The sequence below is a fragment of the Protomyctophum bolini genome (genome assembly GCF_963924005.1).
Source record: "Protomyctophum bolini genome assembly, chromosome: 10".
Taxonomy (NCBI): Eukaryota; Metazoa; Chordata; class Actinopteri; order Myctophiformes; family Myctophidae; genus Protomyctophum; species Protomyctophum bolini.
This window is the reverse complement of record NC_137871.1, coordinates 11,230,260-11,253,808: the sequence shown is the minus strand read 5'-3', so window position 1 is coordinate 11,253,808 and position 23,549 is coordinate 11,230,260. Positions and strand designations below refer to the sequence as shown.

Sequence of the window (23,549 nt, the reverse complement as noted above, 5' to 3'; positions counted from 1 at the left end):
CCTGGTTCGCTGCGTTCCGTGGGGAAAAATAACACCAGTTTGATGTCGCATCGTGCAGCTACTGCTGTTGCCCTGCAATGTCCCCTCATATCACTCACTAAACTCACCCCACACAGCCTTGAGTTTCTTTGGTACTACTGAACCCGACAGTGGACTATACTGAATCAAATTAATGTTGACTTTTTACCGTAGGTTTTTACTCTCGAGTCTCGAACTGGCGCTATTCTTTTTTCAACAATGAGCTGGTGTCGCTCAGTGGAGTTGGAGAGTGCTATTGGCTGGGTTTCCCCGAACGAATCTGAGCATGTGCGGCACTACAAGTCTTACACTAAATGCGTTCGGGGAAACCCAGCCAATAAGATGACACTTTCAAAATGACTTTGATGAAATTTTACAATTTTACAAGACCCTCTGAGCCACCAAGTGTGAGATCGGAGTAAGCAGAGTACAATTTACAATTGAAATTTATAATTTAGGTATTTAGCAGAGGCTATTACAATACGTGTCTCAAGAAACTACCATCCCAGGTAAACCAAGAAAACTAGCATCAGCATAGTGTAAGTGTGAACCCTAGTGATGCAGGTAAACAGTGAACTAGCATCTGTTCACCACTATTTGTGGTCAAGCAAAACGTACAGTATATCTCCCTAAACTAGCATCTATCTAGAAGAGCTGAACAGAGGGATATCAGGAGAGGTGCTAGGTGGTGAGGTGGAGTCTGAAGAGGTGAGTCGTCAGATCTCTCTGCACTAGGTGTTGCAATTGTCTTTTCTTTGCATATCAGACTACACGTACGCCGATACAGTTACTGCTAACGGAACTTCTCAGTGTCTGAATTACTGTGGCGAGGGTCAAAAAGTAATCCACTTCAAATTGTTGAAGGACGATTCAGTACAGCTGCAGAAAACGGCAACCTTGGGACAGAATGGTTTGTTTCCCAGTCACCGACTGACAGATTGAAGCAGTCGCACTCTAGCAGTTATTATGTATTGAAGTTAGCCAATAAATAAGTCAACAAACTATGCTGTGGTTTGTCTGTATCGCAGAAGGGTCATACTGAGCCACAGCAGCTACTGTACCTCCATGCATGAATATATTGCACAAGCACATTCGCTGTACAAACTACTGTACAGTATCTGACACTGCAGTCAGTGTCAGAATGCAGTCTGGAGGAAAAGTCTGGTACACACGTTAACTCACAGGTATCATTCCCTAGTGGTCTTGACTGGAAGCTGGAGGTTGTTGGGAATCAGGAAGAGCTTACAATTAATTGTACATACTGTAGCACCTGTTCCAGAGTATATACTGTACTGGAAATCCTTGCATGGAACTGTAGTAAATCTTGGAGTTTCACTCAGTCCCTGAATGCACTTGTGTCATCAATTGGCTGAGCAATGGGCTTGTGAGAACCAGTCAACAAGAGGTGGGTCAATGAATTCATGAATATATTTCATTTCATAAAAATATATAGTTTTGGACATACACGGATTATACCCGAGAACAACAATAATCGTCTCTGTCGGTTGAAATGTCTAAAACCGTTACTTTTCAGGATTCAAATTTTAAAAAAATAACAAAAGTTGCAGATATACAAGCTCAAAACGCATTACTTGATGCCACATTTCAAGCTTGTAGATCTGCTACTTTCAATAATAATAATAATAGAGCATTAATATAGGAAAAACACAATTAGTTAGAATATGGAAATAACCTAGTCTATATTTTTGCCCAAATCTGCAGTGCAATTAAGCAATAATTACACAAGGGGGGTGTGCGTTATTTTGATTATTGGCGCACGCGGGGATGTGGTGAATTGTAATATTTTGATTAGGTGTGCTGTCGTGGCTCGTCTGATTAAACTGTTGTGTGTTCTGGCTCTGTGTGCCCCCATAGTGCCAGTAGACGGGTTGAAGAGCCAGCGATGTTTCGATGAGCTGCGGACCTCCTACATTAAGGAGCTGGACCGCTTGGCTAGCCACAGTGGAGGGGAGACCACCCGCACTCAGAGGCTGTTCCAGCTCACACAGCTGCTGGATTCCCTCCAACCGGTAATGGACCCAACAGTTCACTTCACACACACAAAACACTCCTCTGCCGTTAGTACCCTGGTTCCAAAGCAGCGCCGACATATCTTTTTTAACAGCCAATACCTCACCCACTTCCTGACCTGAAGCCTCTGGCTCATACGGTACATGCAGACGTATAGACAGGTTGAGTTGAGTTATTTAATTAGTCCTTTCATAAATAATGGCTCGCTGTGCTTTTCTAATCACAAAGGCAAAGTCTTAAGTTTTATTTCTGTCACCGCTGACACAAACAGGTTTCGGAAAGCCATTAAATCCCTTTCTGCGAGTAATATCGAACCTTGCCTACAGTATATGCATTATGAAGCACTGCTGCTGTTCATGACTAATGACATCCTGCTCTGAAACACTGTCCTCATGTTCCTGTAAATGGTGGTCTTCTTCGCTCTAGCTTTTTACCTTTTACTGTGCAGGAAGTACACAAATCACTCGCAGTGTTTTTTCTCCAATTAAGATCTGATATTATTTTATTTTTAATTGGCAGCCGTGGGTGCCTGGTAGCTCAGCCAGTTAGTGTGCTAATGACCATATGCTTTGTGTGAGGCATGATGAGTACCTGAATTCAATCAGTTTTTAGGGATAACATCACAACAATCTCACATTAGCATGTTAGCAATATTGCTAACCGTGTTCAAGATATATGCTTATTGTCTCCACCAGGCCGAAGGCATGGGGAGAGAGTATGTTTTGCACTCCGTCCGTGTGTCCGTCCGTGTGCACTGCAGTAGAGTAGTGCATCCCTTAAATAACACACAGTGACATCAGTCTAGTTTTAATCGTGGTATGACTCATTAACTTATTATTAATGGCTGACATTAAATACAGCAATAAGGCGGCAGAACATGCAGAGTTTTTGTTTTCTAATTATATCAAGCCTACAGTATGTCTATAATGCATTCTAAACATACAGTACTTGCATTATGATCTGCTTATAAAACTAGATCATTCTGAATGAAGCTATTAATTGCAACCCGCAAGGTTTCATAGTTAACTGCGACGAAGGTCGCAGTTAACTATGAAACCTTGCGGGTTGCAATTTTGCTGTTTTTTTAGTCACTCAAAATCCGTAATATAATTAAAAAAGTGAAACTTTAAAACCTTTTTTGTTTTAATGATTATGGCGTACAGCTCATGCAAATCAAAAAATCCTTTCTCAAAATATTAGAATATTTTACGAGACCACTAATATTTATACGAAACATGTCGACCATCTGAAAAGTATATTAATGTCTGCAGTTAATACTTGGTCTGGACTACTTTTGAACAAATTATTTCATCAATGGGCCGTGGCATGGAGGTGATCAGCCTGTGGCACTGTTGAGGTGTTATGGAAGCCCAGGTTTGCTTTGATAACAGCCGTAAATGCATTTGTATTGTTGAGTCTCATGTCTCCGTCTCACACCTTCCTCTTGACTGGTCAGTTAAGCACAGTAATGCCTATTAATACCTACTAATACCTATTGTAAACTAGAACTGCACTCTGTCGAGTGCCTACTTGTGTGGGGCACCCTGTCGAGTGCCCCACACAAGTAGGCCATAAATGGCCTACTAGTGTGCAAGCAGAGCGCACCATTGTCAACGGTGTGGCTAGCGCCCCTCAACAATAAATAACATTAAATGAAAAAGCAAGGCCACCTCATGTATTGGAAGGACACTATCAGTCACCAGAAAAAAGGTTGGGTGTTTTCAATGAATCTATGATAGTTAAAATGGATTATGGAGTTATAATGGGTTTGTATAGGAAGGGGGCGGGGCAGGGCAGCTAAAATGAATATCACATTATCTAATTACTGAATCAAGTAACTTAAAAACCGTCTGGGGAGTAGATGATAAAATGACCAAAAGTTTTTTTGAAAGTGAAATATCCCAGTGAAACATACATTTCAGTAGTTCTTAAGACATAGCCTTGATGGTCTCCAATAGAAATGGTTGAAAATGTACATATTTAGACATATTTGCTGAGTTTTTGTAGAAACATGCGTTGCCTGAAAGATTCAGATCCTTCTCCATTTTTGGTTTAAGCGCATAAGCCACTTCACTGTTTTCCATCTGTCCTGTATACTTTAGTGACGCTGTCCAGCAACAAACAATAAATGCCTCAACTGTAAATATTGCCAGGATTGTTTGGAGGCCAAAATCCAGTTCACTTATGAAATGATTTCATACAGCCCCCTTCATATAAACCCCCCACGGTGAGAATCCACCACTTGTGCTTTTGATGTTGTCCAGGACATACTCTTCCCTATTAACTTGTTCAATGCTGAAGAAGAAGACGTTTTTGTTGTTTCCTATAATGCCAAGAGTAAACACGAGGAGAGCTGACCCTCATTTGAACAGTCCTTACCATTTGGAAAGAAATGCAGGCTGTTTTAGACGTACAGTATCTCTGGGTGAAATTGTCACCCAGACAACCCAAACGTCACCTAGGTGTCGTGATTTTTGTACTTTTTCTATTTTGCATGTGTCTATGGAGTTAACATTACTCTAATAGACCCCCAGGTGTGGTTAATATTCAAATAGGTCTTCCCTGTGTATTTTTGGTGTCTTCCTGAAAGCTGAAAGCCTTTGAGTCAAACCAATTCTAGTGACATCATAACCCTAACCCCTCCCACATTATCATAACAACAACAACAACAGGTGTGTTGGCGAGGCTTAAGTTCAGGTGGGTGGCGCTATAGTGAAAGCCAGGTATAGGCTACCTAATGAACTGGTGGGTGTGGCTGTGGCCACATAAAAACATAATGTTAACACTTTCTGTACACTTTTCTGAACGAAATCCTCCTTCCTCCTAGTATACTCATAGTACCCGATGATCATGTTTTAGGGGAGAAGAAATAAATCACTCCATCTTTAAAATTCGACAGATGTCGAATTAATTACGGACCATCTCCTCCGTCTGTCTGTCTGTCTGTCTGTCTATCTGTCTGTCCAAGCTGTATGCGACGCCTTAGCTTGTAGTTCTGTTAGTGAGCATGTGTGTGTGTGTGTGTGTGTCTGAGAGAGAGAGAGAGAGAGAGAGAGTGTTCCACTGAAGTGGGATTAAATAGATTGACAATTTAGAATAATTTGTGATGTAGTCGGTTTTTATTAGATATCAGACTTTTATGGAAATCAATATGGATATTGAATAGTAAACATAGGCACACATAAGGTGCACAATATGACAGTCACCATCTCTAGTATTCACCTGGTGCGACTCTTTCACACATTTTGTTAAAGGCCATTATTCAAAAGGTAGGTTATCATTCAGCATCGTGTGCTATAGCTATCATTTTCTCTTGCCGTTTAAGCAAAATATTGTAGACAGGTAAAGGTTTGAGAACCACTGGCTTTTAATCTACAAGCTCATAGTGGCGCGCTATGAGCTTGTAGATCTGCTATTTTTGAAAAATCGTGAAAATGTGGCGCAAATCTTTGAATATATTCTTTCAAAGTGAATGTTCAGCCGTTTGCATCATCAGCCGTTTGCATCCACAAGTCAACAGCCATGGCTTTGGGTCAGAATCTGACAGCCTGGATCTGTACCTTTTAAGTGGTGCAACCACTTCCTTAAGTGACTGTATGTGTGAGGGTGGCTGGGTAGCTGCCTGGGTATAGCTGGGTGTCTGGGTGTCTGGGTATATGAGCACGTAAACAGCATGGTTGTTTTTCACACACAAACACACATGCACGTATTGACTGTATATACAGTATGATGCTTTTGGGGGTGCCAGTACATTAGTGACAATACAGTACAGTACAGTAGAGGAGGGTATACAGTAGAGGGACACCTAGACGGTAACTCTGTCATTTCTCAACCGTTTCGGACGCGGGGCGGCTCACCGGAATCGGGCCGGCACCCTGGATGCGTTCCTGTTGGTCTGGAACTTCCGCCCCCCACCCCCCACACGGAGTTGCACCACTTACTTCACACGGGTGTGATTTTAAGCCTCTCTCACATCCACACTGCTCAAGGGCAGCGTAACAACACAAGGACTTTCTGAATGTTGGAGACTTGGAGTAAGTCTCTGGGTTGTTTGCCTTCACTATTTTGACCAAGTCATACACTAAACATCTGCTAAATGTTTTCTTGCAAAGCCCTTAAACGCATCCATTCTCTTAAGAGTGGAGTCTTTGTCAACAGACTCGCTGGCCTCGTATAATTCTAGAGGAGGCTATACTAAGTGATGTGTTGCCAAAACTGTGGAGGTCTTTAATTTCCTGAGGCCAAGTTGAATTACATGCCCTGAGGGATTCATATGATCATATCTGGTTTCAAACTCCTGAATTAGACCCCTCAGTACATTCATCTTGTCCCTGTCAGCATCAGCATTTGCAACAGTCTCTTTCCCATACTTGCCGTCACTGTCAAGCATAAGTGTGTGTGTGTGTGTGTGTGTGTGTGTGTGTGTGTGTGTGTGTGTGTGTGTGTGTGTGTGTGTGTGTGTGTGTGTGTGTGTGTGTGTGTGTGTGTGTGTGTGTACAGTTGTACACGTGTGCGTGTGTGTGTGTCAATTTAACAAAGGTGCAGACGATCATCAGAGAGTGAGCGATGTTTGCGCTACTCTATGCCCAATTGAAGGGAGAGAAACTGTATAAGATCTCCCCAGTATCAAGCATGTCGGCTATAGGAAACAGTGAAAACGCTCCTGTGCATACATGTTTTGGGTCACTGTCATCGCTTGTAGCCTACAAAACATTTCACTTCACGTCCACAGTCCAAGATAAAAATGGTCAGTCACATAATCCAATTTCCCGGATGCGTCATGCAGACCGACAGCTCGGAACTGTTTCATTTTTTTAGTTGAATTTAAATGGCAGGCAATAGTCTCCTTATTTTCAACTGTCTCCATGTAGACCATGTAATGTTGTGAAACTGTCCTAGTTTTACACAGGCAATGCCATTCTCATCACATAGTTGTTGTTTTTTTTTTACTTTCAATGTTTTATTTTGGTCTTCAGTTCATGTACAGAATGAAACAGTATATAAATAAATATACATTTCTATGACCAAGCTAATTACATCACAAATGCCCCCTCCACTTGCACGCACACACACACACACACACACACACACACACACACACACACACACACACACACACACACGGCACAGCAGCACGGTACAGCACAGTATGCTACAGTACGATACAGTACAGTACTGTACAGTATGGGAAGGCACAGTACAGTACTGTACAGTCCGCTACAGTAAAGTATGGCACAGTATGGTAAGGTTCGGTACAGTACAGTAGAGTAGAGTACAGTACAGTATAGGACAGTATTGTACAGTACAGTATTGTACAGTATGGTACAGTACAGTACCATACAGTATGGCACAGTTCAGTATGATACTGTACGGCACAGTATGCTACAATTCGGTACATTGTACACAGTGGAGTAAAGTACAGTACAGACTACAGAGAAGAACAGCACAGTACAGTACAGACTACAGAGGACAATAGCACAGTACAGTATTGTACAGTACAGTATTCCCGCTAGGTTGTCACGTTTTCCACATCCAAACAACTTACATAGGTATATAGAAACATTACCACTTGCCATGCTTGCTTTTATACGCAAATAAAGAGAAGACAATTTTTTTCCGTTGACTACCTTTTTCCACCAACACCAAACGAAATGGAAACTACATGAAAACTAAGCTATGATAACTAAGACTAAATATACTGACTAATATTTCGTCAACAAATAAAAACTAGACTAAAATGTTACAAGGCGACTAAATCAACCGTAGTTGTAGTCGACTAAAATCTTATGATACAATAAAACATTCCAGGTGACTAAAATGAGACTATAATGACCAAAACTAAAATGTAAATTTGCTGCCAAAAACAACACTGCTAAGGTACCATGCGAATCAGCTCACTTGGTGCAGCTCTCCTGTGGGCTGTGCACAGAACGTGTACGAGGGAATCGCCGCCGAGCGCCCTCTGACGTCATTCAGGAATGACGCCGTTGTATACACCCACGTCGAGAGCTGCCCCGTCCGTGCACACATATATGCAGACCAACTTCGTCTTCCCGCTAAACCACATTCGCCGATACGGTATCACAATGTAAACACGATCTCCTGCTCCGTTTTGTTGATGTCTTCTAATCTGTCAAAGAGCAAGACTCCAAAGATTCAGCTGCTTTCAACTTTTCACACAGTTCTGAGCTGATGATGCGGGCGACCCCCACCCCCCTCCCCCCCCCAGTCGCGTGAATGATAGTCACTCCCGGCATTAGCTGGATGGATGGATGCCGCACATTATTCTGATGGATCTACAAGCTCGTAGCGCGCCACCGAGTGGCGCGCTACGAGCTTGTAGGTCTGCTATTTTTTGAAAAATCATGAACATGTGCCGCAAAGCTTTGAATAATATACTCTTTCAGAGCGAGCGTTTTTAACTCAAATCTTTGCTTCTGGGAGGTGGTCCCTGAAACAGCACATTTTCAGATGGGGGGGGTCGGCGGCCAATTTCATATATTTTTGGGGGTCCTTGACATGAAATATTGAGAACCACTGAAACATGAGGTTTTTCAGGAAAAAAAAGACATTTAAAAAAAGGAGTGGACGAAACCAGACTGGAATATATGATTTTTTTTATACATGATTATTTATTTCTTCAGCAGACAGGTAAGAAACGTGTCTCCCATTCCATCCGCTGCAGCTTGCTTACATCAAACCAGGGCTTACTGCGAAATTACATCAAACCGCAGGGCTGTTACTGTGAAAATAGAACAGTGGCGTATCGGAGCGTCGGGCGAGGCGTGAACGCAGCCGGTGTGGGATAGGTTCATTGAAAATAACGGAGGCGGCTGTTTTGACGCGCGGCGTTCGCAGACGGTGTGTGTGTAGCCCTTAAGGCGGCAGACCATGCAGTTTTGTTTTTCCTTCTATCAAGCCTATATCTATGCATTCTAAACACATACTTGCATTATAATCTGCTCATGAAACGAGATCATTATGAATGAAGCTATTCATAAAATGAGTGGTGTCCAATAGAACAAGGGTGAAAGTGTAACATCTTTAGACATATTTGCAGACTTTCTGCAGAAACATGCGTGCTGAAAGTCAGATGCAGATCCTTCTCCATTTTTTGGTTTAAGCGCATAAGACACTTCACTTGTTTTCCGTCTGACCCGCATACTTTAGTGAATTTGATACTGTCAAGCAACAAACAATAAATGCCTCAACTGTGAATATTGCCAGAATGTACATGTTTGGAGGCCAAACTCCAGAGTTAACTTGTGAAATGATTTCATACAGCCCCGTCATATAAACCCCCCACAGTGAGAATCCACCACTTTTGCCTTTGATGTTGTTCAGAACATATTAACTTGTTCCCTATTATTAACTTGTTGCTCGATGCTGATAAAATCAAGCTTATGTTATTTAACTTATTTCATAAATGCCAAGACTAATATCTCTGGGTGAAATTGTGATGCCACTGTAGACTAAAGAGCTCTTTTTCCATGAGGGCAACTGAGTCCATTACGTTCAGTTTTGTGACAAAGTTTCCACTTAACTGCAGTGAGTGGACCTATAGTCAGGGAGTAGTTCAAAAACACAGTTACGTCAGTCTAGTTTTAATCATGGTATTACTATAAATGGCCTTACGACGAACAGCGCATCATTCTGAAAAGAAGAAGAATATAGGATCACAGGCCATGAGGGTTTTTTCCTTCCATCAAGTCCATGTCTATAATGCATTGCAAACATAGTTTACATAATCTGCTTATAGTGAATTAAACTTCTGCCGCACAAACTTGGACACATCATCAGTGCAATCTGGAATCATTGGATATTTATACATATTGCAGAATTAGTCAAAAGCAGTGGTGGAAAGTAACCAAGTACATTACAGATTTTGATATTACAAAACATATATTAACCACTTCATTCATCCCTATGAACATTTCGGCCATTTAAAAATAACAGATCACAGAAGTCACACATGTGACAAATTGTGAGCTTGCATATCTGTTATTTTCAAAAGATTTTTTTTTTATACATTTTTAAAACTTGAAATGGGACATTCTGCACAATGACTACTTTTAGTAAATGTGAGTACTTTTTCCACCAAAAACACAAAAAAACACAAAAAAGCTCAAGAGCTAATTTCCATTGTGAATCTTTGACTGCAAACGTGTGTAAACACGTGCCATGTGTTTTGGAAAGCAGAGCACGTGCACGTGCATTCGTACAATTTCAACATACTAGACATGCAGGTAAAATAGCGAAGAACAACATGGGTGCTGTAACAGTTACAACTCAACTGATGGTTAGGTCCAGCTGCTATTCAGCCAGCTCGTTATGGAGGACTTAAGTTAACGGTGGAGCTAATCGTCCAAAGTCCAATTCATATACTCCAGTTTTAGTAGTCCTTAGGTAGCTTAGCAAAAAAATGTGGACAAAAGCGCCAAATGTTTTCCACATTCTCTCCATAACCACACATTTCATTTCAAGGGGAGCCACATCATCAAGATGGCAGAAGGCGGCCATCTTGGCGTTCAAAGTTGGCCGTCATGTAATATCTATAAGTGTCAATATTTCGGCCTCCAAGCCTCTTAGAAGGTCAATCTTGGTGTCAAATTATGTTTTTGGGGTTCAAGGAATTCAATAAAGCAATTTGGAATATCAATAAGTAACTATTTCTGCCAAGATTTGAACATTTGGTTCATTCTGGCAATATATCTACAACTTTGTATGCCTCGGTTTGATTATGCACAACATATTGGTATGATTTTCATTAAACTTGACAGATCTGACTCTTATTTCCCATTTTCAAATGATTTACATCAGGAAAGCAAGTGTTGAACCCCCTCCAATTGTAGCCTTCACTTGGTTTGCTCCAGCAGTATTTGACAGAGTAGCATACGTGGAGACTGTGATAAGAAAGGCTGCAGCACATACTCCTACGGACTCAGCCTGTCAGCGGGGGAGTGTTGGGTGGAAGGAGTAGGACGAAGGCCCAACGTCTTCCCGGTGGGGGCTCCTCACTGGCAGGTGAGTCGGTAGGATAGAACAACAGTGACAACACAAACACGTGCATGTGTATAGGTGACCGAAACCGGAGAGACACATCCTGGACAGGTTTTCCCGCTCACACCACCGACCAGGGAAACCTTTCAAGCGATGGAATTTCCCTTAAGGCCAACTGGGAGTCTTATGCTTAGGAGACGGAAAGAAGGTCAGCCAGACCCAGAAACAGCCAATGTGGTCGCAGCCTACTGCCGAGGCCTCCTGGGTGCGGCAAAGAAAACCTTCCCACAAACAGGAACGTCATCCCGGGTTGGGACGAGGAGTGCAGCCGCCTTCTGTATGACCACCAAAGAGTCAGCTCCAGAGAAGAAGTGGACGTGACTGCTCTAGAGGCTGGAGATGGACAGAAGTAGTCGAGTCAATCAATCAATCGACTTCACCCACTCCAGTCGCGAGGCGTGGCAGACCATCAGCCAGCTTACAGGCAGAAATAAAACCCACAGATGCCCATGCGGTCACAGCAGATGCCATCGCGTCCTGAAGAATGGTCGCTTCCCAGATGCAGACAAAGACTTTGCTCAACTGACGTGCCTTCATGCATCTCAAGAGCGGTCAGTGTCGATTCCAACCTCTCGGGGCAAGGACGGGCAAATATCCGGGTCGTGACAACATCCACCCGGAGTTCATCATCCACCAGAGCACGACGACATCTGGCTGGCTCAGTGCTTTCTTCACATCATGCTACCAGAGGTAAAGCTCCCGAGGATTTGGCGACGCGCCTCTGTAATAGCTCTGCTGAAGCCAAATAAAGATGCGGAAGGCCCCGAAGTCATACGGGCCCATCTCGCTGCTCAGTGTCCCATTTAAGAACATATCTCACAACCTCCACAACATTGTCATCACATGCACCACACAGACAGATAGGACACACTTTCCTGGTGGAGATCTGTGCTCGTTCAAGTCTTGGTTTTTGTTGCGTTTAAAACAACATTTTTTGTGCTGCTGCCTATCTTGGCCTAGTCTAATCTCAATTATTTTCCTTCCCGATCCGATCGCGTTACCACAACTTCTGTGGTAGCCAATACCGATACTGAATACCGATACCAGAGAATAATATTTATAATAAGAAAAAGAAAGGAAAACTAATCTTGAAGTCCACCGACCGGAAGTCAAGGGTTGACATTAGTCTAACTTGACACATATGCTATGCTAAGCTTTGACTGTTAAACTAGAAGGCTTTCTTACCTTTATTTGTAGTTGTTACCAAAGAGGTCCAAGTGTTATTTTGTGCAAAAGTGCATTAGTGGCTATTTCCCCTACCATAAGCCCTCAATGGGGGTTGGGTTTTTGTGCTAATTCGCTTATTTCCATCGAAATAAGTAGTAAAGTGTGCCGCTTGGGATACTATTTACATTATGAAGAGAGGATATATACATAAATAAGCGAATTGGCTTAACACCCCATAGCCCCATTCAATTCAATGCAATTCATTGAGGGCATATGGTATGGGAAATAGCCAATAATGCGCTTTTGCACCTGGACCTCTTTGGTGGGGACTACAAATAAAGGTATACAAGAAAGCCTTCTAGCATGGAATTCTCCTTTAAGCTGCGTTGCATTCTTCACACATTGTGCACTAGTAGGGAACCGCAGAACATGCAACAAAAGTCTGTGGGTGTTTTCTTTTATATACCGCTATATATATCGTAGTAGAGATAATGAGCTTTTTGAGCCACTGACGTTGACGTTTGAGCCACTCTCCGTGTGTGTGTGTGTGTGTGTGTGTGTGTGTGTGTGTGTGTGTGTGTGTGTGCGTGCGTGTGCTGTGTTATACTGTGTGTGGAGAGAGGGAGAGAGAAGGAACAGCGGAGGTGTTTGTTTAGAGATGGATATCTCATGTTGTGTTTGCTATCTAGCATCTCGTGTTGTATTTATAGCAGACTCCTCACTCAAACTTGCTCTTGCAGTTTGAGCAACTCCAACTCCAAGCAAAATCCACATGCCCAAACATTTTTATTTACCTGCCATATAGTGTCTGACAACCCCTTACCCCTGTGTCGGATCCGTGGTTAGACCGGCATATTCGCAGATCCTGATATGACCCGATATGACCAAATATCGGGCAGTGTTTCCGAGACTGTTATCGCTATCGAGACATCTCTAATCTCAATGGGATCTATCCTTGTTAAAAAAATGATATATACTGTGTATCAGTAGCAGCTTTGAATGACCCTTCCGTATCAATTAAAAATCACACCCGTGTGAACCGAGTGGTGCAACTCCCCTCTCTCTCTCTCCCCCCCCCCCCCCCCTCCTCCTCTCTCCCGTTGGATAATCCTCCCCTGGTTAGGATACCAAGTGTATAGTATCCGTTATCGCAGTACTAATAACGTTAGATAGCAATAGATATTTAACTGCACCGGCACGCCAGAATAGTCTTATATATTTGTCACACGTGTACTTTTCGGACTCTAAGATAGTTATTATTCAATATAGTTTAAACCTCAAGTAACACGAGGTTTCACAGAATTCACAGAATTCTGGAACCTCAAACAAACTATGCATTGATTCTTACATTGTGTTTTACAACCTTTTTACATAATGTTTCCAACTTGACGGCTGTAATGATTTTGTTCTCTTGCCAAGTGACCCGGTTTGAGTACTGACGAAGACTAAAGGCATGTCAGGGGATCACATTGCCGCGGCTTTAGCTCGACTTTGCTGCCCGTTTCTAGAATAGAGTGTGAAGATCTTACTCAATCTCACTTCATGGTTCAGCCCGGTCTCACGCCTAGCTGGAGCTGTCAGGGTCCACACACCACCCGTTCCAAAAGCTAAAGACCAAAGGGGGATTTCATCTTTCATCCTGGCGTGACTCCGGAATGCCATACCGGAGGAGTTTGGCTGGCAAAATTGGTGTCATCTTTATAACAATTTCTTCATAAGCCGTTTTAAAAGGTAGCCTTTAAAAGGGACACCTTCACCCTTTTTGCCCAAAAAATATATGTTAATATGTTTAGAAGATTTAGAACACTTTCCTGTGTGTAATGTGTGGTTTTAGATATTTTACATTTTAGCAGTGAGCCCAGTGTCTCTGATGTCATGGACACTGGGGCTCACTTGCTTCATGGACTATACATGTTGTCTCAGTGAGACAGCCCTCCCCCTATCCACAAGGAGGAGCAGTGCACCCAAGCATTATGGGAATTGTAGTCCAGGAACCTGGCAGAATATATCCTAATCAGATTAGGTGCTGAGTTGACATTGCAGCCATCAGTGCGGCCCTTGCTCGGCTTGTCTTACTCGAGGGGTTCAAATGTGTCCACATCACACCCACCCTGGCCACGAACCTTATACGTTCACTCCACTGGCTCCCCATCGTGTGTTTCTATTTCATTTGTATTTTTTTCCAACTGTGCAAAAGCGCTATTGGATATTCAATGCTTTCTCAATCAAACCCTATAACCCTATAAGTGTTTCCTTACCCCATTTGCACATTAAATTATATTCGATATATAGCCCCAAAATCCACCTCCTTCAAGCACAAGTCCTGTTTCCTCACAAAATCCGAATTGCGCAAAAAAAGAAAAAAGGGCACGCACCAATTAGTGTGGCAAGATAATAAACTTTATTTATATAGCACCTTTCTCAAAGAGCTTTACAGGGCAGTGGTAGTAACAATAATGGTAGTAACAGTATTACTAGTAAGTAAGTAAGTACATTTTATTTATATACAGTAGCACCATTCACAGAGAGATCTCTCAAAGTGCTTTACATACAGTGAGAAAACAAACAAAACGGGCATAAAGCAGATACAAATGCTGTACAATTCAACTCAACAAGACAATAATACAAACATAGAAAATCATGAACCATCAACAAACGCTCGTTCAAGTAGAAAAGTTTTAACTTTTAAGGCCCTTCTTAAAAATGTCCGCAGGGGGTGCAAATCTCAAAACAAGTGCGAGTGCATTTCAAAGATTAACAGCCACAGCCTGAAAGGATCTATCACCTTTGGTTTTCAGTTTAGTGGAGGATGGGTCTAACAGACCCTGTTTGGCAGACCTAAGGGCCCTTCTGGGCACATAACCCGCGGGCCTGGACCGTGCAAAGCTTTAAAATGAGCACTAGGACTTTAAACTGGACCCCGAAATGAACAGGAAGCCAGTGCAAGGAGGCCAGGAGGACGCGAGGACTTGCAATGCACACTGTCCCGCTCCGCCTCCCAGTTCTTCTGCCCCTTTTTCCATATGGTTGTCACGTTTTCCTTCTGATGTAAAGTGCCTTTACTGCCTTTCTGGTTTTATCCTCGTAGCAGTTTTTGTATTGACCTATTTACATTTGCTGAAATCGACAATAAATGCAGTTGGAGGCGGTCCATGACTCCATGCCGTGGCGGTTTTATTGAGGCAAGTGAAAAGTGAGTTACGATAATCCAGCCGTGAGCCGTGAGGAGACAAATGCATGGATAATCATTTCTGATTCAGTGTGTGATACAATTGATCTGAGTTTGGCAAGGTGGAAAGAAACATGTAGGTCTAACAGCTTTTATATGTGACAGGTGCCAGCTAAAAGTGCCTCAACTCGCCAGAACGAAATGGTCTAAATGGTCAAAATAAAATCGTTTTTTTTTTCATATTAAGACAGTTTGAATGTTGAAGAAGGTTTTTATTCCAACAGATTGTTCATTTGGGCAAATTAAACGTATACATTTATATGTCAAAGTAGGCTTGTTTTTTAACAATGTTTTGGGACCGGAGAAGCGCAGTTCTGAGATTTGCATGTTGTTTTCGATTGGTCCTGGGATCTCTTTGTCCTGAGGTTTCACGCTCTGGTCACCGCCCATTAGCGTGCTTGTGTTTGTAAACAAATAATTATTCTACATGGCTATAGTATGGAGGAGCTTTTGGGTTATACTTTACAGGAAAATAAACAAAACCACGTAGCTACTCGCTCAAATACGCTTCCCAGCCTGGAAGCTATTTCTACCGTACTTCCACCATCACACAACAACAGGCTAAAAGCTAGCTAGCCTAGTTAGCTAGCTGTCGTGTGTTAACAGAGGGACATTGTCTTAACTGCTGAGATGTTGTCATAAGCATCTAAACACATGTTTTCACTCCTAAAATGTATAAAACTAATAATACATGTGAAACGTTGCCCGTTAGTGCTATATCGCTTCATAGCCATGGAAGTTATTGCTTGTTGCTGCTTGTTCCTCCTCCACCCGCGGCGCAAAGAGCCAAAAACACTCGTCTTTTCTTTAAATTATAACTCGCTCATTTTTTGCTCATTTAAAAAAATTCTATATAAACTACGAAATTCGGGCTTTCATTTGGTATATAGATCGTTTGTGTAGGCCGTCTCTACGAAACGGTATCAAGTGAAAAGGAAATGTCGGGAATTCATTTTGTGTAAAAGATTATCGTCAAATATATGGCCGTTAGTACTGTTAATTCAACATCCGGTGAGGGGAGGATACGGATCGTGTATGTATTGTGTAGGGAAATCAGCGCATACAGTGGGTGGGCTTTAGACCGAATGTAAGCCTTGCACACTAACCTTGCACACTAAATAGAAACCAGGCATGTGAACGGATCTGTTTATTAAGAATAGCAAATCTACAAGCGCACAACGCATCATAGCCTGATGCGTCGGTTTTATTTATTTAAAATACTGGGTCAATTGTCTGAACACTTAAATTAGTATTTAATACTTGAATACTTATACTTAGTATTTAATACTTAGTACTTTCAAAAGGGTTTATTGACAGGTAACCTAGTGGGGGAGTGGTTAGTGGGTGGGGGAGTGATTATGCAAGACATTAGGGGTGTGGACAAGCATCTATTGTCACACCCATTCCAGAGGTGCTAAATCTGATGAATCTTTGCAGGCCAAATGATCTACTTTGCATCTGTATCTGTTATCTGTTTGAACAAGTTTTAGATGGTCATATCTCCTTCAATTATTGTCCAATTCCATTGAATGATACATCATATGAAAGCTTACATTCTGTACTTTAATAATCGGTAATAATCTGTAATCTGTAAAAATCGAGTTGAGGACCAAAGTGCTGGCACCTGTCACATATCTTTACGTTCAAGACCGATTTCAGAAGAAGAAAACAAACAAAAAAGCTTTGTAGTAGTATCCAGCAGTTAGCTCACTGTGATGAGAGGCTGTCATAGAGAGCCACAGGTCCAGGGTTCAAATCCTAGTCAAAACTGTGAAACTTTGCTTTACACACTGATTTCCAGAAGGACAACTTTAAAGCAGCCCAGAAATTCACCATGTTTGTGTGCCTCAATGGCCCAGTGGATAAGTCAAATGATATCCGTAGTATACCTAGTAGAAGTGTGCCGGTTCGAACCTGACTCATAATATGAGTCAGGTTCGAACCGGCACACTTGACGCTCATATTATGAGCGTCAAGGTGCATTGATTGATCAAACTGAACATACCAAGGTTTCTAATTGTTGGTCCGCACAATGCACGTTGGGTTTAAGGGGCCCAATACAGTCCACTACCCAAGGGACTGTAACAATACTGTAACAATACTCTCATTTAGCTAGAGGAAGTTGTCCGACATCCAAGCCTTAATGGCTGATATACATTCATGTAAAACATCAGCAGGGCATTTGGTGTTGAAAGAATAATACAGTTGAATGTTGGCTGGTAATCCAGTCTGGCAGTCGACGACACACTGATAAAGCATTACACCACAGCAGGGTCCTTTTTCAATTAATCAGAACATTTAAAGACGTACAAATATACACTTCTGTATATAAAACAATCGGAAATCATGTAAGGAGGTAAAAAAGGGAAAAGAAACATTATACAGTAAAGGGGTGGGGGTATTCAGATTTCATGGGGGCCAGTTTGGAATTGCAGCCGTCCGTAGGTGCCTTTTGAGAGCAGTTTTGAAGGAGTCAAGGGATTTGCATGTCTTAATGGCTGTTGGTAGGGCGTTCCACATTTTGGTGGCATAGGAGCGAAATTAATTTAGTCCCTTGTTTGTGCCGAATCTGGGTTTGTTGAACTCCCTCTGGTGTTGTGGGTGTGAACTTCGTTGACATTAAGGAAGTATTTAGAGACAGGTACATGGGTATCTTGGTGGTGTAGAGCAGTGGTTCCCAAAGTGGGGTCCGGGGACCCCCAGGGGTACCTGAGGGAGTTCCAGGGGGGACCCATCTATTTTGTTCATGTTCATAAAGTGCTAAAGTGTTTAAAGCAGTGGTTCCCAAACTTTTTCATGTCAAGGACCCCCAAATTGACACTACTTAGCCTGTGGACCCCCATTTGAAAAGATATGCCAGGGACCCCCATAAGAGAAGACGTACACATTTAGACGTCTACATTTAGACGTCTACATTTAGACGTACACATTTAGACGTACACATTTAGACGTCTGTATACATTTAGACGTCTACATTTAGACGTCTACATTTAGACGTCTACATTTAAAATTGCGGCCTGTGCCCAGCACCATGCCAAAGCTTTTTCCTGCAGGAAACACTGCTTGTGGTTGTAAATATATTGTTATCCGTGTTGCGAGGATGAGGGGGTACCTGGAAAAATATCTACCCCAAAAGGGGTACCTGGTCCAAAAAAGTTTGGGAACACCTGGTGTAGAGAATCTTGTGGACCAGACCCATTGCAAGATGCTGTACTCTGTCATCAACCCTAAGCCATTCCAGCCTGTCAAAATTGGCAGGGGTGAGGTGGGTTCGGGGAGTGAGGCCAAGTAGTAGCCTGACCAGTTTGTTTTGGGAGGTCTGGAGCCTTGTTTTAAGGGCCTTTGAGGTGCTGTGGTACCAAGAGGTGCATGCATATAGTCAAAGAAACCTTGTACGAGGGCTCCTGTTATGGTCTTCAAGGTGTTTTTGTTGACCAGTGAGGAGATCCTGTAAAGGAATCTTGTTCTTTTGGTTGACTTTTTTTGGATTACGTTGGAGGCCATTTCATCACCGGAAAGATGATAGGCCTTGCAAGGCTGACGTCACGGTAGGCTGTCACGCCTACCGGCGCCATTGTGATTGTGATGGCCTACAAGCCCTACATATTAGATCTGCATCAAGTGTATAAAGTTGGTGTTTGAGTGTTTATAGTGCACAGTGCTATAGAGCTCTTTCAGTTCGCCAAAATGGGATTTATTAAGCCTACTTGAGTAGCCAATGCTGTTGTGTGAAATACAACAAGTAGGCTTCTCACCATAAAGGTAATAAATAACAATCAGAATAAAGGGGATAAAATAGTGTGACTCTCTCTCTCTCGCGCTATATTATGGATCTACAATTCTCTCCCTCTCTCTCTGTCTCTCTCATATATCTCACACACGTTATACATTTGCGTGTGCGAGTAGATCGGCGACCCATTTCCTACCTGCTGCTCCATCTTTCTGTCAAACCACCACCTCGGCCATTTAATAATTTAATATCTCCGACCGACGGCGACAGTCAATGAGAGTCAAGCTCGGCTATACACAACAAACTATAGCCTGCAACATAAAACCTCTAATTATTTACTGCAGAGAGAACACATGTTTGCAGTTTCCTCTCCTCTGAAGGCATTCCATGATCCAGGCAATGTTGCCTGTTGCCTGCGTTCGCTTTCTGCTTCTGTCTGACTGAGGCAGCGACTATAGTCTGGGACAGATCGAGTGACTGAGACTCTTAAAGACGAGAGTCATAAAGTCATTATTCCGTAAAAACAATTTCAAAGCGGAGATTTGATTCGGAGAGTCTCTTCATCTGTGATTTACAACAGCTGGTTCGCCACAATACATCGCAGATGCGTTCGCGCACCTCTCCCGTACACTCCCTCAGTAGTTAATTTAACTCTGAGTCAGATTTAAATGAACACTCGTGTTTTTAGTGTGTAAAAACCTCAATGAGAAGTGCCCTTCTCAGAAAGTACCATATTTTTATTGTCCATTTTATTTTAAGTGACAAAGCACCCATAGGTTTTTAATCCTGCTTGTGGGGAAAACTGTCATAGGACTTGAAAAAAATATATATGTTCAGTCAGAACTATTCTGGGTTTTGTTTTAATAGTCATTATTCATGATAATGAATAATGATATACTGTATTTGGTTAAGTCAAAGCTATGTTAAATCCATCTTTGCCCACTACTAGTAATTTGTCTTCAGGTGTGCTAAATCTACACAGATTAATATACATTTACAAATAGCCTATATCTTTATAATTTGAATAATTTGAATTTATTTTCAGTTATCGGTCTTGAGAAGCAGGATGTTATCAATATCGGTTAAAAAAAAAGTAATGGTGATGGGCCATGGTGGTATGGTGGCCCTGCAATATGAGTACTTTTACTTTTTAGTACTTTAAGTACATTTTGATGCTGATACCAAAGACTACCTGCTGGTGAGAGAAGAATGGACTAAGATAAGATAGTGAGGGGCGGGGGGGATTGGAAGGGTGCAATTTAGTAGCTTGAACCACTTTAGTAAGCAGATGCTCAATAAATTCCCTCGGAATCCCTTCCTCTGAACTTTGAAAACAAGCTGTTACCATCTGGTACGTGTGAATGTCCCGTAACTAATAAAAACAGGTACTGTAATTCCCGTTTCCATCCAGCCGTCAGTAATTCATGTTGGCACCGTCAGTGGTGTGGTAGCGGTGGACTAGCTCATCATGATGGTGATGATGGTTGATAGTGACATTTTTTTACTATCTCTCGGAAGACAATGCGATACTTTTGCAACATTGTAATTTGACTGCCTATAATTTGTGGGTGGGTTACTACACTGATATGTTGTTGTATGACAATTGAACTTGAAGTATTTGTGTTTTGCACTCCGTCCGTGTGTGTGTGTCCGTCTGTCCGTCCGTTAACAGCTAATCTCCGGAACCTTTAACCCGGTCGACGCCAAATTTTGCACACACACTCCCTGGATGCCAACGATGAACCTCTGCCCCAAATTCTCCAGAGCCGCCTGTTATAGCGCCACCAGGAGGCCGACTTTTGAAAAAACACATTTGTTTATATTATTCCTCCAGATTCTGTCCAAAAATCCCGCAAATCGTTACACACTATCTCTATAGTCATGTGTTCAAGCCAGATAGGTCTGATATTTCATATTCCATCCTAATTGGCTAACATTGGCTTTCAAAGTTTGCAGGAATGGCTCATTTTGAACAAAAAGCCTCAAATCATGAATGCAGGGTGCAATTTACGTGAAATCTTTCACAGACTTTCATACTAGGCTGAGGAATATATCCCCCCCTTTCACATTGGCCTGTTATAGCGCCACCAACAGGTGGATTTTTGCTAAACACATTTTTGGAACAAAATGCCTCAAATCATCCAATTGCGTAAGAAGAAATGGTACCCTTTTCACATTGGCCTATTATAGCGCCACCAGGAGGCCACAACCTGACCTGCCCTGGTGGAGACCTGTGCCCCGAGGGGCAGTTTATCTAGTTACTGTATGTTAACCTCTGTTCTCTCTCCTTCTCCCCCCCCCCCCCGCCTCTCTCTCTCTCTCTCTCTGTTTTTCAGATTGTGAGGAAACTTCACCAGTTCACATACGATCTGTTCCTCCAGGCCCAGTCCTTCCAGACACGCGTCAGCTTCCCAGAGATGATCGCTGAGATTGTCAGCGTTCACGTTCCCAAGATCCTCACAGGCATGGTCAGGCCCATCTTCTTCCACAAAACATCCTAATGAAAACCGAGGTCTTCACCTCCATAATGGCACTTGTACAGATAAATCCTCTGGCCACTTTCTGATAAGCCTTAGAGTGAAGGGGTTAAGTTGTGCAGTGAAAATGTCACCCGGCGTTACCGGCCTGCGTGTCAGAAGGCTAGGCGGAATTTTAACCTTTATCACATCACTTCTTCACGTTTGTAGACGATGAAATTAGGCACGGATGGACATTTGGACAGCAGCGCACATTCTTCTAATCTCTAGTAATCTAATAGCCTCTCAACTCAAGTTTCTCACACTAACTATTTCACTGCTGTTTAACATGCATTATTACATCATGGTGAGTTGCATTCAGCCTTTGACAGTACGTGTCTGCATGAGTCATTTGACTCTAGAAATGTACACACAAGACAAAAAGAGTCCTATATGATTCTATTCCACGCGTCCGAAAATGTTGTCTGTGCAGCACTATCACCTCTGCACTGGGTTTCTGGACTATGAATGCAAACGGAGGGTGGTGTTCAACATTTGGTTTGCTGGCACTATAGGCAAGTGTTTTCTCCAAGTGGATGTCCATTCTTGGAATGCTTTACTTTTTATAGATGCATGAATGGATTTTAGAGGCCTACTGTAGCTAAGGCCATATTCGGTCGACAGGTGGATCTCACCAGTTAACTGGACAGCTGATTTAATCAAGCAATCAAGTCATGTTCAATTGGGGTTCTCTCCATTTCTGTCCAGAGAGATTTGACTCAAAGTCCGAGCACACATCAAATAAATCTCAACTAGGTTTCCAACTTCCGAGCAGAAGGTAATTCTTACTGTTTGTTTTGTTTGTTCTTTTGAGTGTAATATTTCTAGCATGTTTTTTCTCTCAATGAACATTTTACAGCATTTTATTTTTTTACACTTTAACTCAAGTGTTGTTTACCAGTGCTATATTCTGTGTATCATACATCTATCGCTAGGTACTGCCTTTTTTTTTTTTTGCTACCTAGAAAATCATAAAGGTCTAGCTAAGAGACTGCCTATGTTAGTTAGATCATCCAGCTTTATACATAAAGTACAAGTTTGGCTGTAAATAATGTACGCAGATTGAAATGCATTACTCAATCTCTCTCTCTCACACACACACACACACACACACACACACACACACACACACACACACACACACACACACACACACACTTCCCACTTGTCAAGGAACAGTAAGGTGTCTCGTTTTAATGCTCAATTAATTATAATACAGTCATGTCTCTGCGTCTCTGTGTCTTGGATTCATTTCAGAAACAATTGAGTGAGTTCACAGTGGATTTTGTTTCTTCCCACCACCGACGCAGGCGAGACAGACAGGCAGGTTTAGCAAAGCACCAAACAAACAGACAGGCCTTTCTTCTGCTACTAAATTGCCTCCTAGGTTCACACTCATCTCTTTCTCCACCCAGCGGGTATTAGATTCCAACACAGTACCCCCACAGAGGGCTGACTGCTCATGGGTGGAGGCCTGCTCTATACTGTAATGGCCTCCTGTGAAAGAAAGAGGCTTGTTTTGCAGGTCGTACAATCCCTTCCTGTGTTTTACTGCCACCTAGTGGTGGTGGTAGTGTAGTCTGCAAATAGTGGTTAATTCCAGCTCAGCGGGTCAGTCTGCCTGGTGAATGTGTTGACATTTTTCCCACGTATAAATGTAATCAGACACAAAAGCACTTAACATTTAAACAAGCTTGGCGTGGAATTATGGGACTGGGTAACTGCCAAATAATAAAGTACAATCATTTCAGTTTGGAAGTGTCCTATGAATAAATACAGCATTAAATGTAGGGTAAGT

At 42.3% G+C, this 23,549-nt stretch overlaps 1 protein-coding gene across 1 annotated transcript in view; it reads left to right on the top strand.

The window, feature by feature from the left end:
• LOC308323073 (progesterone receptor-like) overlaps window positions 1-22,983 on the top strand; it is a 58,583-nt gene extending 35,600 nt beyond the window's left edge. Inside the window, exons 8-9 of the mRNA XM_080774675.1 lie at window positions 1,894-2,048; window positions 21,572-22,983. Of these exons, the coding sequence (XP_080630801.1) occupies window positions 1,894-2,048; window positions 21,572-21,736 (320 nt within the window). The 3' untranslated portion in view covers window positions 21,737-22,983. The remainder of the gene's footprint in view (window positions 1-1,893; window positions 2,049-21,571) is intronic.
• The last annotated feature ends 566 nt before the right edge of the window (window positions 22,984-23,549 follow it).